Source organism: Phoenix dactylifera, chromosome 1 (genome assembly GCF_009389715.1).
Source record: "Phoenix dactylifera cultivar Barhee BC4 chromosome 1, palm_55x_up_171113_PBpolish2nd_filt_p, whole genome shotgun sequence".
In the NCBI taxonomy this organism is placed as follows: Eukaryota; Viridiplantae; Streptophyta; class Magnoliopsida; order Arecales; family Arecaceae; genus Phoenix; species Phoenix dactylifera.
The window spans coordinates 3,797,811-3,816,288 of NC_052392.1; the positions used below are offsets into that span (position 1 = coordinate 3,797,811).

Genomic DNA, 18,478 nt, shown 5'->3' on the forward strand with positions numbered 1-18,478 from the left:
AATTCTAGGGGTCCATGAGAAGAGCCAGCTGGAGAGCATGAGAAGGTTAGACCTCCATGTTGTTTGCATGGGAGTCCATTGCATGCATATCCTAATCGTGACTGCATGACAACAACTTAGGTTGACATGGAAGAACAAAGAGATGTAGACATCCACTTCAGAAATCTCATGCATGGACATCTATCTTCCATCTATTGATATATCAAAATTTATAATCATAAAATCTCATCATGTTAATCATTTATGATAGCTACAATGCATTAATTATTCAATGCACATTGATCAAAGGTGCAGAGTGATGGCTTAAGGTGGTTATGTGATCAGTAAAACATAAACATTCCAATAATTAGATCATTGCAACTCATTTACATTCTAGCTATCATAGGACTAAGTTGTCTCACAAAGGGTTCTACTAGATGGTGAAGAAGAAGCAACACTTTTTGATGGGCAAGTTTCTAAGAAAACTGAGAGTGTTCACAAAAAAAGGAGATTATTTTTTTTTTCTATCTTGCTTTCTTCCTCTTTACTTGCTTTTGTAACTTCTATTTTTGATCTTTAATAAAGTTTTTGGTGCTCCTTTGGAGCATCATGACCCCAAAAAAATCTAATTGTCATCTGATGAAAAGCCTGTGGTTCGAGCGGAGGTAGCAAAATTTTCCAGAGATTTCAGTGCAACATCTGCTATTCAAGTGCTTCTAGAAGAGGGTGGGAAGAAGAATATCTTCATGGTGGCTGACATAATTAATCAGCAACTAATGCTTTTATGATCAGCCCCTAACCCTAACTTGGGCTATTAATTAATATTAATTTGTCGGCGAAGTGATTCTGATTTTTGTTTTGCACCTCGAAGTATCCATGTTTAAATACTTTAACCAAATCATGATCATTTGCTCTCCATTGTTTTCAAAACACAGCGCCTGTTTAAGGACTAAAGCAGTAAGGTATCATAGTTTATCCTATAAGCATAGCAAATGAACATCATGATTTAAGCCCGCCGACATTTGGATAATATTAAATAGATCAACAAGAAGTTGTCAAGGGAGGCAAAATGATGTGGTTAGGAAACAAGATGCTCCATCAGAAATCTACTTGTATGCCATTACTTGTCCTCAATCTTTTGAAGATTTAATACTGAGACTAATATATTTGCCTAGATGCATGAATTCAACTATCTGAGCTAATCTATCATGCAAAAACACTGTGTTAAGACCACAGTATGGAATTGCATTTTTTAAATGCAGCCGTCATAGCCAAAATCAGATACCAACATTGATTAATATGTGGCAGCTTGACTTCTTAGATTGAGTTATTATGCTAATACTGTGGTTCCTTGACAAGTTTCTCTTGGACTTTAACATAGTTGCTACCTCATGACTATTAATTATATTGGTGCTTGCTTGACATGTCATGGAAATATAATATATGGTGCACCGAGGATAGATTGATTAGCAGTGTAGCTAGTGATCAATTAATTGCATTTTGCTCTTGCTCAATATCCATGCAAGTGAGAAATAGGCCATGATATCGATAGACTTGTTAACTATATCCAGCAGTTGTAAATTGCAAGGACAAAACCCTCCGGAGATCATCTAGTAACAAATTTTTTTATGCTTTCCTATAAAATTCTGCAAATTTATTTTGATAAGATTAGAATTTTCATGTAACTAGTTACTAAAAGCGAGCTACATTGGTTAGGTTTTGAACAAGGGAAAGAGCCTTCTCTCTCTCTCTCTCTCTCAATATAATTTTGGTATACATGAAGCCTTCTCTCTTATTGCCCCTTCCACTTTGATATCTCCAAAACTATTTATCTTTCCTTTTTTTTATCCTCCAAAGAAACTATTCAATGCAACTAACATGAGATCTTAAGCTGCCTATTTGTCCAACATCAAATGCCCCTAGAGCTCTTAAAATAGGGGTGAAAACGAGCTGAGCAACTCACAAACTACTCGAGCACGATTTGGATCTAGGCTCAACTCGACTCGACTCGACACTTACTAAGCCTTAAGTAACAAAATACTTTGCTCGAAGACTCACGAGCCTAATTGAATATATACATATTTAATAATAATATATTTTTATTTATAATATATATTATTATTTTAATATCTTTAAAACATAATATTATGCTATATTTTATTTTAACCATAATTTTTAATTATGACAAAGGCTTGAATCCGAGCTCGAACTTGAGCTCGAGCATGGCTTCATTGATATTCAAGTAAAGTCGAGCTAATCTGAAGTATTGCTTTATTTTGATCGAGTCGTGTCCGAGCTTGCATATTAAAGCTCGATCGATTTCGAGTCAAGTGTAGTGCCTGAATATTTTGAATCGAGTTGAGCTCAAATTTCTAGCTACTAAACTATGCTTGACTATAAGAAAACACCAACAGAAACAGGGGTTCCCCTTGCTTGTGCATTCCAGCTGAAGAAGAGCTGGCACCCACCTTTGGCTTTCCTAACAACCAGCAGAGTTCGGAGCCACATCCAAACAGAGGTCTATCCTGAAGACCAATAATTCACAGCCTATTTTGATCCATATCCAACTCATGCTCTGTTTTTCTAAATACTTTGACTTGCTATATGATCCGCATCATGGATAAGGGACACATTCAATGGACTTCGATATTAAATGCGATCACACGTGCGTCACGTCTTGTTCATGAATGGATACAATGATCGCTTTGGCCATACATGTGAGTACAGTGTTCATGCCCTACCCTATAAAGGAGACAACACAATGCCCTAATCATGCAATTGGACCATGTAACTTGGAACCACCGACATTATAGAAACACTAGTAAAATTTATTAATTAAATAAATAATAAAATCTAGAGTAAGGATTCCAATCTTCCACTCTTTTTGTTGATAGCCACAAGCTTTAGGTAAGAAATATTTATAGCATATGGGATGGAGAATTGTGGGGTTGGAGAACATTGTTTTAATTATTTTGGAATGAATTATAAGTTGCAATTTAATTGTATGAGAATGCCGATTACATGCATCGAATACATTCTACGTGAAATGAGCCATATGAGATTTTGCTTCCCATCCTTTTTTTCTCCCTGAAAAGAGAGGAAAATTGGGCATCAAAGTGTAGCTTCAATACATCAAAAAAAAGTTGCCCATCTTCAGTAGCCTTATCGGCAACCCTTCCATAACTACTCTATTCATTGCTCTTGAGAGAACATCCATAGCCAAGATGAATAGAAATTGCAACAAGGGATCTCCTTCCTTATTATAGGGGTGTAAATGGATCGGATCGGATCAGGTCATGAGTGGCTTCGACCCAATATAATTCCTTGTTCGGATTCTAATTTTGGACCCAGACTCAACCTAATAAAAAATCGGATCGGGTCGAATCGGGTCCACCGGTACCAATTTTGACCCAATGGGTCATTCGGGTTGGTTTCATGTATAATCCGGACCCAACCTAAAAAATTCGGGTCCGATTTGAGTCAACCCCTCTATGGCTTCAAAACTTGTTTGTACCCTGTGGGCCCAAATAATTTTATAGATCTGGGTCGGATTAAGGCGGGTAGTATAATTGAAAATCCAAAATTATTCAAATTTCAAATAGATCGGATCATATCTAAATTCAGTAAATCCATACTCGACCTAAAAAATGGAACGGGTCCAATTTTAGAACCCAACCCAGCCCCACGAGTCTTCCAAAACAGGCTGGTCGGATTGAGTGGGTCACAGATCAACTCAACTTATTTGCAGCCTTATTCTTACACCACTTTTGCAATGGTGAAATATTTGCAAAGAATAGCAATTGTTTGATCCATCTGGTCCATCAGAAAATTTGAGCTTAGCATGCCATATGCTTGCAATAAGCCATAAAATTAGTTGTGATCATCAAGTTACCCAAGATAAGCCTCCACCAAATGCTGGAAAAAGGACGCTCATATCTTGTACGTTGGATGACGATCGTACGGTTCATATTGAAGAAATCAAGACACACCAAAAGTCCATGGGCGCGCCCCTCTCCCGCCAAACATAAAAAAGCGCGCCAAAAGAACTCCACGGGGGGCGAGAGGGAGAGGCGATGGCTTCGGGGTCGGGGTCGGGGTCGGGATCGGGATCGGAGAGATGGAGCGAGGGTTTGGAGACGGAGGCGGCGATGGCGATGGAGACGACGGACGTGGAGCTGCTGAAGAGGGCGTGGCGGAACGAGAAGGCGGCGCCGGAGATCCTCCAGTTCGAGGCCGCCCTCGTCCTCCGCGCCCGGGAGCAGATTCAGCTCCTGGTAATCCTAACCCTAACCCTAATTCTCACTCTTCATGAATTTAATATCTTTTTTGTTAAACAATTGGGATCAGTTCCATTGTTGCGTGTAGATGGAAGTGATTTTCCCCAAATCGAAGGGAATTTTAGGGATTGCACGTGTGCTGTTACTTTTTGCATGAATTTTGGCTAAAGTTCTAATCTTGCATCCGTTTCGTTTCTGTTGAAGCTAGTTTTGGCGATGCATGCAGGAATCTGAAGGAATTATTTGGTGTTTGCTGTTATTTTCACTTAAATTTATTATCTTGACTAGAAATTCTGACCTTTCTTGCTCCTCTTGAATATATTTTTGGAGATGCCTGTAGATGGAAGAATTTTTTCCTAAAAAGAAAGGATTTTTATGATTTTCTGTGAACCGATTGCTTTTAAATTTATTGATTTCTTATTTTTTTAGAGATAGAATCTCACATCCTTTTTCTTTCCATTGAAATTGGTTTGACAGTGCAGTGAGCTGGAGGAGATATTATTTCTGGATTGTTGTTATTTTATCCCTAAGTTTTTTTTCCAAAAATAAAATATTTCAGTCAATGCCGATTAATGTTTACCTCAAACTTCCCTATTTAGTGAGACACAGGGCATTCAATTGGATCTTGATCTCTTCTTGGGTGTGTTATACGATACCATCTTGGCTTGTGTGCTATTCATCTGCTTCAAAATTCACATCCTACTGCTTGATCTCTGTATTCCTTTCAAAGGGAATAAGGGGTTTATAATCCAATACACCTTATGTGATATGAAGAATCTCTACTTGTCATTCTATGTACAATGGAATTTTAGGGTAGCTGAACTATAGCAATGTAGTTCGGAGCTTTTTTGTATAATGCCTTGCAATATTTGTGACAAAACTTGGGGCTGAGGAGATAGCAGAAACATAGTCCCCAAAGGTGCTCCTCTAATTTTGTTGTATTGCTTATATACTGGAAATTCATTATGACTGTTTTCTTTGGATATAAGGCAACTATTCTGCATTCAATTGAAATTTGGATGATGGACTTGAAATCAGGAAGAGACACTGGAGGAATTCACAGAGAATGGAGTTGATGATCTTGTTGTGTCTCTTTACCAAATGGACTTGGACCGCACTCTATTCCTTCTGAGGTCGTATCTTCGAATCCGTTTGCAGAAGGTATACTAGCTGGTCTAGAGATTTTCATTTGTTGCTTGAGTTGATTTTGGGGTTTCAAGAGGGTCTATTATGGAATTCAAATATCTTTACAGATTGAGAAGTACATGATCCATATTTCAAAAACCAATCTCTGGAATCGGCTTTCTGAACAGGAGCAGAGATTTGCCAAAAGGTGGGAAAAAAGGACTTTTATCTCTAAAATATAGTATACTCTCAGTTGCTTTGAAGAAAATGTGGTTTTAGCAGGTGTACTGATATCATGGAAAAGCATCTTGAGCAGTCGGTACTGTCACGATTGCCTTATGGATATCAATCCATTTTGAAACAATCCATTTCGAGTGAAGAAGATGATATGGGTAACCCTTTTAACTTCTTGCAATCTGATTTCTTTTACTCTTGTAGTTATTTTTTTCCCTCTTATCTGCTACTCAAGCATTAATTTAATACTTTAATCATGCCCTTCTAATTGTGTATGTTAGGTGAGGTTTTATTGATCTTACGGGGCTTTGAATTGGAAATTTAGTAACTGCCCAGTCGTCGTTTTGAATTGTTTCTCTTACAATATGTCAATACTAAAAATACATGCATACATAACTTCATCTGTTCACATTTAGTGGTGGACATGTCTCAAGGTACTTCATGAAGAAAATCCATTTGTAAGTATCCAAATTTTGCTAGCATTAGATGTTTAAAAACTAAGCATCAGAGAATAGCTACTAAAAATCAATACCATAGTTATTACTTCCAAACTGATAGTATGAATATTTTGAATGTTCTATCAAATCCATATTTCAGCAGTAGAATGGCTTACAAGATTGCCCAAGTTCTTTGTGAAAGTTAATCTTTTTGTCTCAAAACCACAAAGCATGGCTTGTTTGGAATTGATGGGAGGTAATTTCAGTATAGGTACTAAGGAGATCAAAATAAAGCCACTATCACATTGGAACAGCTGTCATAATGGCGTCATATTTTGCTCCAGTTCCTCATTGATTAGTTAATTGTGTTTGGCTGATCCAAAGCTTGTTTGCTTTCCGTTCTCTGCATGCAGGGCAAATAGTTGAAAAATGAAAGAAAATGCTGCTCTTGATACAACTATATTCACTATTTTTCTGCCTTAACCAAACAGTTCTCTGGTTATTCATTACTCAGATTAGTAGATTGTGATCATTTTTCACAACTTACACTCTAAGAAGCTTGTGAAAATAGCAGCACCATATGAAAGCTGGTTAGTAAGCTCATGAGCACAACCTCTCATGGCATTCTGAGTTCTGCTTCCGGTTATGCGCATGCATTTGACTATTTAAAGCTTGATGGAGCCAACTGATTTTTGATAATTCAATGCTGAGCTCATGATATGCAGTATGAACTATAGTGGCGCTCCCACCATTAACCCCAAAAATGGGATCTAGTATATGCACTAATACATTTTTCTTTTGGACATGCTGTCTAAGTGACCCTTGATCTTGTTTCTTCAGTCCCAGAACCCCAGCTAGACACCTTTGTTTTCTGCAAGACCAAGAGTGCAGTTGGAGCTTTCCAGCTTGATGACACGTAAGTGATTCTTAGCTTGCATTCTCTTTCTGATCTCTTTCAACACTGTCTTCTCATCTAGCACTTTTTACCTTGTAGAGGGGATGAGATAGTTGACTTGGTTGCTGACGACCTGTATGTCCTTCGATACAAGTCTATAAAAGGTCTGGTGGAGGGTGGGCGAATTGACCTTGTGTGACTTGCTGCAAGGAAAAATGAGGTACAGCTTCTATCTGCATAATTAGAAAATGGATAACACATCTAGTGAGCCCTGTCATTTATTATAGTGCCCAACTATTCCCAAATTTTTCTCTATATATTGTCAAATGTGCATTTTTGTGAAAGCTCCTCCATCATAGACCTTTGTGTCTCTGATTGCATTAATCTTGAATATCTCGGTTTGGTGGGAGTGAAAGTTTGTTACTCTGGAATTGGTTGCCTTTTTTATTTTTTTGCTAGGTTATTTGTTGCCTCAGGAGAATGATTATATTGGTTGCATGCCATGTTAAACATCTTGGAGGCAGCATCTACTAATATTAAATGGTGTACTAGATGAATTGTTTGTCATGATTAGATCCAGTCATAAATTTGACAGTTTAGAAAAAAATGGTTATTGGAGGCATGACATTGCAAAAGATGTTTACGACCTGCCAAAAAATTTCAAATGATGATAAATATTAAAAATCAGAAAAAAGTGATGCAAGGAAAGTGCTGTTTTAATATATTATTACATTTGAAACCAGCATGCCGGTGGAATCTTTAACAATCAACAATATCCATAGACAATGAAGAGGATGTAATTATTATTCACATATTACCAATTCATCCCAAAATGTCTTGGAGAGGCAATAGCACTAAACAGCAGCAGCAGCAGGAGAAGCTAATATTATAGATCAATAATCTATGAGATTGCATCCATAAGCTAGGATTATTTCATGAATTAAGTAAATAATTTCCAGATAGTTCTTGTATAATTTTGTGAAATTTGTGAATTATCTTACTTTCTTTTGTGAATACTCTGATCGCTCAAGAATAATTTGGCAACTCTTCCAGCCGACAAAAGTTTATGATTGTTTGAAATTTATTTCCATGTGCTATAAATTAGCCTATTGAAGAAAGTGATTAACCTGAATTTCCTTGAAATGATTAACTTGAAAGCAAGCCCATTGCCTAGTCATGTTCTAGGCAATCCAAGGTTCTTGAAAGGGCAGACTGGTGATGGATATGATCTTTGGCATTTTTTGCACAAAGTGGCTGTCCCAAAAATTAACTTGAAAGCAAGCATTAAAAAAAAAAGGATTTTTCCATTTTGGGGCTGTAAACGTGCCTATGATACATCGTTACCATGAGTAGGAAGGTGATGATGGAGGCAGAGAAATCATCAGCTGTTCCTTGAACCTATCCTATCAGTCATTCCTCAACACGTAGTTAATCTCTACACACGAGATTACACAAATACAGTACACTGGCACCTATACAAACTGTTGGCTTTTCTTTCTATTTTCACAGCATGCAGTTGAGGTCCAATTTGCTAATTCTAGGTTAGCATGAGAATAACAGATATCTTCTACATTAGCTGCCTTCTGCCTGCAAGAAACTAACTGTTGGGAAAACCAGTTTCACTTCATAATTAGGGGCACATTGACTATGGTTAACATTTTTTTTTGGTCAACTACTGTTAACATATAGTATGTTTTCATTTTGCAGGAAAGCATATGAAGAGCATGTGATACCTGCATGCAATAAAGTCGAATGAGGATGATGGCAAACTTTCAAGAAGAGTCGGCCATGGGCTTGTACAATTTTAGTTGCTACTTGAAAACCAAAAGAAATGTTATCCAAATCCTTTAAAAGTTGATGGATTGTTCTTAAGAGTTGAGGTATCATTCACTCAATTACTCAAAACTGTTGTTTTTTTTCTTCTATGCCTGCTGTTTTATTCATTAATTGGAGCTCATACCTGATGACGAGAGCTAATCAGCGCCTAGGATATGCCATTAAATTATCTGACATACTCTGCTGCTTGGAAAAGGCAATCTCTGATATACCATACAAGTTCTTACACTTTCAATTTCAAATGTTATCAGTGCAGATTTTTATAAAGGATACAGGATAAATAATCTAAATCAACACAAGCTTGTTAATACATCGATAGACATTCTAGCCAGCACCATCATGATCCCTCAGATTACCAGACTTTGAGCTGCAAGCAGTACAAGTTCCGTTCAGCTAGCAGCTTTGCACTGCCTCATAAGTTTTCATTCGCTCTCTGCCGACAGTAATAACCGCTGAGTTCCACGCATCAAGTATCCTGGCGCTTAGCATAGTGGCTTAAGTATATGCTGCAAATTTCTGTTTCTGAGTAGAATATAAAATGACTACATTTAAACATTAGAGAAATGTGCAGATTACATGCCAAAATTTACCCCACAGATATCGTATTCTGGCTCCTGGTAAACAAGAATAAGTTCATTTTCCCCCGAAATGTACCATTTTGAGTCAATGAAACATAAAATGATGTCAGGAAAAATGTTGTTCTCTTATTAGAAAATGTCATAATTTATGAAAACTGTGATTTAACTCTACAGAGTGCTACACCAGAACTATGCTCCATGTACCTCCACAGCACTGAACCTTGCGAAAATTTGAAATCTCTTCAGCAATCAGTCCTGACTGAAACAATAATTTTCAGAATTGATCTTGTGGATCTCTGGGAGGGTATTATCATCCAGATTCTAGAATAACAGGTTCTTCATGCGTTATCAATCTTCCGAAGCACCTCTAACTGATAACAGAGGCCCGTATGCATGACCCTTAGTCATGAGATCATGATTCAGAAATATGACGACAACTGTTATGTCATCATGGAAGTGCCGACGAACCTTCTTGTCAATCCTCTTAAGATCCGAGTATCGCATCTCTCTTTTTCTCGCTGCTTCATGAAGAGCAGCTTTGATGAGTCTTTTGGCACTTCCCTGCATCAAGACAAGTTGCAATGACAAAATAGTAATGCAAATGAAGTACTACAATTTCAGATCATAGCCCAGAGCAGCATGGAAATGGATAAAGAATGTACAAAGATGAATTTTGATCTAATTGAACCATTACATTCAGAAACCAAATGAATCAGCATCACATCTATTTGTTGAACAAACAAACAAAACTAACATTAACTCTTCATTTTCTAGCAACCACTAGGGGTGTGAGGATCTGAAGATACAGGACAAGGGGGGATCCTCAATAACAACCTCAGGATAGGGGTATCAACAGGGCAAGTTTTAGTGCTGCCAGAAGAAATACATCACCTGCTCAGATAGAATCTACCAAATAGCCTAATCATTTTTTTTAATGGAAAAAATGCAACTAGATCTGGGAACTAGTCATACGTACCATTCTCAAAATAAATAAAATCAAATCAAATAAATCAACCATTGTGGATTGAACCGTTGAATGAGTTATTTCAATCATAAACCACATTAAAAGCTTACTTAAAATCAAGGTGGTCAAAGTGTCTTAGAGACTGGCAAGGTACAAACCCTTCTCAAGTGCCTGGGAGATGCCTAAACAATTAAATGGAATCCCTAGATATTGCAGTAAGACAGTGGAATGCTATTCTAGATAACTATGAAAAAATGCCAGTACAACACCCAAAAAATGACTCAGCCTTCACCGAGATTTGAATGCAGGCCTGGAAATGGACAATCTCTGCAGAAGACTAAGAAAAAAGGCTTAACACAAAGCTTTAAATTGAAACTTCATGTGTTTGATGAGTTACATATAGTCACAATCATAGTCTACTATGCCAGTACCAGGCACCGGACCGGTTGTCCTGAGGGACGGATCGGTACGGACCCGCGTCGTGCCATGCCGGGCATATACCAACATAGTAGAGGAGGCGGGGGAGAGGGCAAACGGGAGAAAAGAAGAGAGAGAGAGGAGGGAGAGAGGAGGGTGTCGGAGGCTGTCGGAGGCCGGCGCCCGGGCAGGAGGCAGAGGCCGCGGCCGAATCCCCTGTCTTCGACGCTGGCTCTCCGCCACCCTCCCTCCCCGCTCCCTCTCCCTCCCTCCCTGCTACCTCTCTTTTGCTCTCTTTCCTTCTCCTTCTCAACGATAATGGGTTTTATTTCCGTTGTCAGAACCGTCCCGGTCCGCCGCTGAGATGGCTCGGTACAACCAGAACCGCCCAGTTTGGAAACCGCCCGATTTGGGACAGTTCCGTTAAACCTGGTCACAATCATATTTTCTGATCCTTAGTGGTGTGAATTTTGCAAAAATAAAGTCAAGAACTACAGAATGGTATAATAAAATAGAATAATTCCAAAATAACAACTAAATATTAAAATGTCTAAACCCTTCATACTAAATTGATTGGCGATGATCCTGCTTATTTAAGCAAATAACCTCCAATTGGATTCCCATCGGAACATTTATAAACCCTCAAGCCATTCATCCATGAAATGCAAATCCGGGGGTGCTACACCTTAGACAGTTCTTAACTTCAATGTTACAAAACAATGAGGTACCATTAAGACATTGAAAATGGATGAATATGTCGACTCCATAACAAACCTCAAGAAACCCAATCAGTTGGTTTCTCATAGTTTCACGACACATTCTATCTCACGATCAGGATAAACAGAAATTTGGACATAGGTTTTCCATTCTGCAACTGGTCTCAAGGAAAGCATTAGCTGGCCCTGAGGAAAACTTATCAATGCAGTCAACTGCTCCTTGCTAGCAGTAAAGGCTTGTTGATTCAGAAAAAACTCAGTGTCTATGCATTGAAGAAAACAGAAATTTGTCACCATTGCCCAACCACCCATAAATCAGACGTAAAATCATTTATCTAAATCATCTGAATATGCTGTCTCTTCTGAACTAGTGGTCATCTCACCCAAATACAAATTTGGACATAGGTTTTCCATTCTGCAACTGGTCTCAAGGAAAGCATTAGCTGGCCCTCAGGAAAACTTTTCAATGCAGTCAACTGCTCCTTGATAGCAGTAAAGGCTTGTTGATTAAGAAAAAACTCAGTGTCTATTCATTGAAGAAGACAGAAATTTGTCAACATTGCCCAACCACCCATAAATCAGACATAAAATCATTTATCTAAATCATATGAATATGCTGTCTCTTCTGAACTAGTAGTCATCTCACCCAAATGCCAGCAGGCAGTTCTCTGTGTTTTTTCCCCCCCTCAAAAATCAAAGACAGCAAGTCTAGAAGCACGCAATACAAAAATCTATGTACGGCTATGAATAGGATAAGAACTCCAATCAAGGAGCGGAATAAAGGATAATAACAGTCTCTGCAGGAGTTATAAATAATAAAAGTAATACATTAAAATTAAAGCAATTAGAGATAAATTAGAATTCTTTGATATCAGATACTTGGATGATATCCGAGCGTTACAAGTTTAGTGCTATGGCACCAAATCATTCTGAAGCCACCAAATGCAAGCCACATAGTATATGAATCCAAATTATTTCTGAACATCATTGAAATTGTTCATCGTGCTTGACATATGTACTTTCCTAAATGCACAGAAGGGCAATCAGGAAAGATGGCTATTGAAATCATGGTAAAACAGTCAATGTATCAAAATGCCCAGGTACCTGAAAGGATGCTGACACATTCAAGTTATGTTTCACACTCTAATGGAATTTGATGCATATCTTGCATTCATATTGTTTCAATTCCTTGTTAATGCCAATATATCTTGCTAGTAATACAGAAAAAGCTAACTTGCAATAAAATCTATGAAATCACAAATAATCTCAGCACTAAACAAAGGGATTTCATTTTTGTGGTCTGAACTAGTGAAGGATCCTGTCACCAACTGAATTCGGTATAACAGGATGTAAAATCAACTCCCGCAGAAACATCCTCAACTATCAATTTTCTCATATAGAAAACTAAATCTAAAATTAAACTGCAAACCCACCTTATCATCTGTGTACTTGGTATATTTATCCAGAAGATAATTTTCCAGTGGAACTAACACCCAGAGTTTCAAGAAACAATGCAAAAGTAACATAGAAGTCAACAAAATGTACCACAGAACTTCAAGTCTAAGCGGATTGTCTTCTGCATATCAGTCTACGTACATGCTATTAATCCATGCAACAATTCGTGTGAAGTTTAAAGCATATGATTATAGAAATATATAATCCCGTGAAACTGTGGGTATATGTGCATTTGTCCATGATCTATGGGCATAAAAAAATCCCAAGATTTTATCCTCAAGAAAGAGAGCTGCAATTGACGTGCTCCATAGAACGAGAAAAGCTAAAAGATTATAAAGAATTAATCAGCAAAATGAAAATGATGCTGTCAACAGTAAATAAAATGGTAGAAGTCTTACAGCATGAGGATGACTGTGAACAATATCAACAGCTTGCTGATTACTTAGGTGTTCCCATAGACCATCTGAAGCAAATATGACGAAGGAATCACTTGGTTGAAGATGATGAGAGATAATAGATGGATTCGCACTCAAGATAGGCATGTTCATGGGTTCAGAAATTCTGAACTTTGCATTGATTGGTTCCCTGTTATACTGGGCGTGTTTCATATATGCATCACCTATAGATCTAGAAACCTGCAATGCATCTAATAAAAGTATTGATCACATAATTTTCATAATTGAGAATGTATATCAAGGTTTGAAGTTAAAAAAAAATTGAACTTTGAACCAAAATCTTATTTTTTTACAAAACAGAACACCTATTGCATGAGACAGGCAGTCAAGCTATGACATGATTGAAATTTGAGTAAAAGAGGGATAAATATGCAAAATCTCCTTTCTATATTACTAACAAAACCACAACACACCCCAAAAGTATCAATGAGCAACCATGGCGTATCTTACGATCACTTGACAAAGCTTATATCCATTGACTACCACCCACACAAGATCATAATCAATGGCTTTGGAATTTACAAGTGGGAGGACAGAACAGTTCTACTGAAAAACTCCGTATGCAAAAAAAATGCCATATGGGGAACTCAAATTGTTAGAATACATGTTTATTAACCATCTAATACCTGGAGCCACCATGTTTTAAACATAAACAGTCAAAGCATCCAAATCAACATTTCTGAATGCTTTATTAAATAATGTGGCTACAGCAGTATAATAAGGATAACTTTGTCTTGATGTCAATAGCTACATGACTTGTTGGATAAAGATAAATTAACAAGAATACATGAATTTAAAGTTTGGATGTATAAATGAAACAGGTTCTAATAGGAAATGGCACACAGCTGGAAAATCTCTTAAGGGTGTAGATTCCTGCAGTTTTACCATATTTACAAGGGTGTCCATGCACTAGAAAGGTTTTGACTGATAGATGATTATGATTACAATTCTTCACATTGACAAGTCTAATTCAGGATTTGATGGATCGATGGTCTATAAAAATACTTCACATTAACAAATCTGATCCACATGACGAAATTACAAATGCGAGCTATATATTGCATGATTCAAAAGCTAAAATGTCAACAGTATAAAATTTCCTCGTATATAAGAATTTTGTTGTATGGTATATAAACACAAAATACTGAGAGGGTTTCAAATTAGCTATAGCAGGAAAATAACTTCTATATAAGAAAATTCACTTATATGGTCACACTGCAGCTTGCTAAGTTGTAACTTGCACTGGACTGATGAACCAAAGCAGTCAAGTTGAACTTGAATTTTAATCTTAATGTACATAAAACATAAAAGATTTAATAATCCTATTTTATGATTCTACTATAGTTACCTTCTAGAAGGAAAAGGTATAGAATATTGGCGATTTTTTATTACAAGATGATGAAAAATCAGTGGCCCAAAGAAATGATGAATAACTGAAAACAATAACAACAGACTGTAAATTGCTTGAACACTCATAGCAAAAGAAACCATAGAGTGACCACATATCCTTGCAAATTGCAATCAAACATCGACATTTTCTTCCCCAACGTGATATTTCAAAGGTAGAAGATATCTTAAAAATCTAGCAGGATGCACTTTAGAGGTCTGAGGTAGATCACAGGGAGGTGTTTGGACTAGAGAGGGCAAATTATACTCTTATAGGTTGAGGTTGTTGGATTTCACCTGAAACCTTGCACCTAAGTTCGAATTAAGGCCAAAATGGAGGGTCAAATTTTAAAGGAGACCAATAAGTCTTCCCTTTGTTCCCCTTGCGGGAGTTGAGCTGCATGGTGATGATGTGGATGAATGAACTAAGAGATGGTGATGATGTAGATGTTATTTTATGCTTCCCTGTGATGGTTTTTCATGATTCTATGCACCAAGAGTGTTTGGGGTAAAAGATTCTAAAACCCTCTAGCTTATGAATTCTAGACTTTCTTATGATGAACCAACCACCTTGATAAGAAGGAGATAAACATTGAAAGCATGTACATATTGTCGTATAAAAACTTATTGGAGTAATTATCTCATAAATAATGAGGTCTCTGATGTTCTTCATGCTATGTTCCATGGTTAATGAGCCTACTGGCTTAGGCATTTGTGTTGAATGATGGTATAAGGTGTATGTTAAAATCGGAAAGGTGATTAAAAAACTCAACAACCAGAAACATATGAATTCAATGTTTTCTTACATGAAAGGATGCAAGTCATGCCACCTGAGTAAGAAATGGAGTAAATTAATGCACTTAGCCACAACTTTGCAACTTAGAAAACAAATATAAACAAAAAATGCAATATTGTAAATAACAGGAAGAGACTTTGAATTTGGAGCTAATTGTCAACTTTGGAGATGTAAACCATGAACATTAAAAAATAAGCAAATGCAGATATATACCTGAATATCAAGTCAAACATTACAAGTCAAAAGATTAAATGCAAAAAATAGGCTTTGTGTTTAGGAGTGGTTGGTCACAAGTTCATGTATTGAGATGTCATAATAGAAATTGTTAACTCGATATTCTTCTTGTTTGGTAGATGACCACCAGCAAAGTAGGGAGCCTGGTAAAAGCATGTGATATGGAAGTACGATATTGAACTTTGGAACTTCTACTTAGGTCATTCATGAGGGAATTGTAGAACAAGAGGGAAGCATTGATGAAGACTAGTTGTGTGGCACGTGCTAGGCATGCGAATAGGTTGTGATTGCTTCGGTAAACAAGGCACTAGGTTTCCACCCTAATGATTTCTCTACAAACACCACTTTTATGTTTTAGTGCCCTTAAAGAAGTAAATCCATGAGATAAATTAAAATAAAGGTCTGGGTATATGTATATATTACTTCCACTTAAAAATTTCCTGTGAATGAGAAAGTATAGATATAACCATTAATATTTATTTTTGGTGGAAGTTCAATGATTTTGATTCAATCTTGTGTTGGATGTACGGTTAAACATGATCTGCTATCTGATGAATATTGATAAAAGTAAACAAACAACTGAAGAAGTTAGAATGACATGTATATGAAAAAGCTAAAAGGCTAGCATCAAAGAGATCCTCAAATGGTGTAGTTCACTTGAAGCATTAAAAAAAAAAAACTAGTGCTGCCCACAGAATTCCCCAGAAACATATGAATATATTTACAGGGTGTTGTCCTCTGAGACTGTGTCTCATAATTTAAATCCTTTTAACATTAACTAAAATGATCCTTTCAACATGTCATATATCTCCGTGTGACAAGCAACAGGAAATGACCTTGCAGGATGAGCAATGAGAGATTTGACTTTTAAGGCCATGTCAGACTAAATGTCGAAGTTGAAGATAGCATAAAGCATACTGTCATACGTTCACAGGAAATGTTTTTAATATACCTGAATTATGCCTTTGATTCTCCAAACTCCATGTTTAAAGACAACAATCTGTTGATCATCTGGGTGTTGAGCTTTGAGTTCCTGCCTCACATCCTCCATATTAGCATTGTGTTCAGTGGACAGCTGTATTGCAGCAATTTCACCTGTGTTACCGACCTTCTTCCCAAGAACTGCACGGGAATCACCTGAATTGGCCACATAGAGAGTCCTTTGGCTAATGACACCAACAAGACAGCATGACCCCGTGGTTGCCATATCCGGCCGAGAGTTCCACAGCTGGGAAACAAGTGCCATAAACCCTTCCTCTGTAGCTAGAAAGGCTCTTCGAATGCCATCAGATGTCACACCCTGTGGTCCGGATGAAATCTCTGCATAAACATAGCACCAAATGACTCCAACAAAGATTTCTCATAACCATATCCAATATCCAAACTTTACGTGCCATGAAGCGGCAAACAACGAAGCTAAAGCTCCCATACCAAATTAAATACATGGTACTTTGATGACGACAAACATTTTGATGACGGCAAACACTGCATGCAAGAAATGATCAAAAAAGGTAAAGAATCTACATTATTTAAGCACATTCAGCACAAACCGAACATCCACTCTACCTGAAAGCTTAGTCTCCTCCTTTTCAAGTTGAAACTTCGACTACATTAATAAAGTTTAACTCGAAAAATCAAAACGTTGACTTATACAATCCAACAGAAAACCCATATCTTCAAAAACTACTGATAATAATATATCTTTACAAGTTTAAACTATCAAATCAGAAGTGCGATATAAACTAATTATCACGAATTATCACGAAAAGGAACGAACTTTACAAAGAAAAGATAAATGGATCCATTCCATCAAAACTCCCGCAAACAAAACATTCCAAACAGAGACGTTTAATTAAGTGAAATGACAAGAAGACAGGTCCATCAGGCGGTCGAATTCGAAGTATACACGTGGAAAAGTCCCCACTCCACGAGGAATCGAGGGAGAGAGTGTACCTCGGAAGTGGCGGAAGAGGTGATCGCAGACGTAGAGAGCCGCGTCGGGGCCGCCGTGGCCGTCATACACCCCGACGAAGGTACCGAAGGGCCCGGACTCGATCTGGCTCTGGTCCTCCAGCACCTGGTTGGCCTGCACGACGGCCATGGAGAACTCCCCCCCGGCGCACCGCCCCAAGTCCCGGTACCATAACAGCTCCTCCCTCCCGCCGCCGCCGTCACCGCCGCCGCCGCGAGGCCTCCAGCACGCGGACAGCAGCCTTATCAGCGGTCCCAGCATCCCACATCTCTCGCCGGAGACCGAGCCCCAACCCGAACCCTAGCCCTAGAGACGCAGAGAGGAGGAAGGAGGAAACCCTAACCCTAGAGAGAGATAGAGGAAGAGAAGGCTTCGATTTCTTGGCGTCGAGAGAGGGAATAGATGGTGGTGGGGTTCCTGGGAGAGAAGAAAGAGAAAGAGAGAGAGAGGGGCGTAGGATAAGCGGGGGGTGATCGCGGGCGCACGTTAAAGGAGAGAGGAAGGGAGGGCGGCTGTTTTTTTTTTCTTTTTTCGAAAAGCTACAGATCACCGTACCGTCACCGCCAATGTAACCGTCCTATGTGGAAGTCGACCGAGGACTGGATCTCGGTGACCCCACCTAACTCCTACGTCCGTTATACTAGTCTTCGACAACCACGTAGGACGGTGTCATATTTGGTGATCGCCAGGTGATTGGTAGCAGCAGTTTTGTTCTTTTGGGG

At 38.1% G+C, this 18,478-nt stretch overlaps 2 protein-coding genes and 1 long non-coding RNA gene across 3 annotated transcripts; 2 read left to right on the forward strand and 1 right to left on the reverse strand.

Annotated features, from left to right (window-relative positions):
• Positions 1 to 4,038: 4,038 nt before the first annotated feature.
• Positions 4,039 to 8,852, forward strand: LOC103708515 (DNA replication complex GINS protein SLD5). The gene is made up of 7 exons (XM_008793474.2): positions 4,039 to 4,253; positions 5,295 to 5,417; positions 5,510 to 5,589; positions 5,664 to 5,773; positions 6,893 to 6,968; positions 7,047 to 7,167; positions 8,655 to 8,852. Exons 1-6 carry the CDS (start codon positions 4,053 to 4,055, stop codon positions 7,144 to 7,146), a joined length of 690 nt encoding a protein of 229 aa, XP_008791696.2. The 5' UTR covers positions 4,039 to 4,052; the 3' UTR covers positions 7,147 to 7,167; positions 8,655 to 8,852.
• A 450-nt stretch (positions 8,853 to 9,302) lies between these two features.
• LOC103708516 (probable protein phosphatase 2C 42) lies at positions 9,303 to 18,208 on the reverse strand. Its single transcript, XM_008793475.4, has 4 exons — positions 17,738 to 18,208; positions 16,737 to 17,104; positions 13,312 to 13,548; positions 9,303 to 9,922 (listed from the first exon to the last, which is right to left on the reverse strand). Exons 1-4 carry the CDS (start codon positions 18,015 to 18,017, stop codon positions 9,710 to 9,712), a joined length of 1,098 nt encoding a protein of 365 aa, XP_008791697.2. The 5' UTR covers positions 18,018 to 18,208; the 3' UTR covers positions 9,303 to 9,709.
• Positions 9,929 to 12,393, forward strand: LOC120110159. The gene is made up of 2 exons (XR_005510910.1): positions 9,929 to 11,600; positions 11,864 to 12,393. It is a non-coding gene; the product is annotated as an uncharacterized LOC120110159 (long non-coding RNA).
• Positions 18,209 to 18,478: the final 270 nt, after the last annotated feature.

Coding starts and splice junctions, on each gene's coding strand:
- LOC103708515 (XM_008793474.2), top strand. CDS start 4,053: ATGGCTTCGGGGTCGGGGTCGGGGTCGGGATCGGGATCGGAGAGATGG. Junction 5,774..6,892: donor GAGTGAAGAAGATGATATGG/GTAACCCTTTTA, acceptor TTGTTTCTTCAG/TCCCAGAACCCCAGCTAGAC. Junction 6,969..7,046: donor GCTTTCCAGCTTGATGACAC/GTAAGTGATTCT, acceptor TTTACCTTGTAG/AGGGGATGAGATAGTTGACT.
- LOC103708516 (XM_008793475.4), bottom strand. CDS start 18,017: ATGCTGGGACCGCTGATAAGGCTGCTGTCCGCGTGCTGGAGGCCTCGC. Junction 17,105..17,737: donor CCTCTTCCGCCACTTCCGAG/GTACACTCTCTC, acceptor ATGTTTATGCAG/AGATTTCATCCGGACCACAG. Junction 9,923..13,311: donor TTCACAGTCATCCTCATGCT/GTAAGACTTCTA, acceptor GTCTTGATGCAG/GGAAGTGCCAAAAGACTCAT.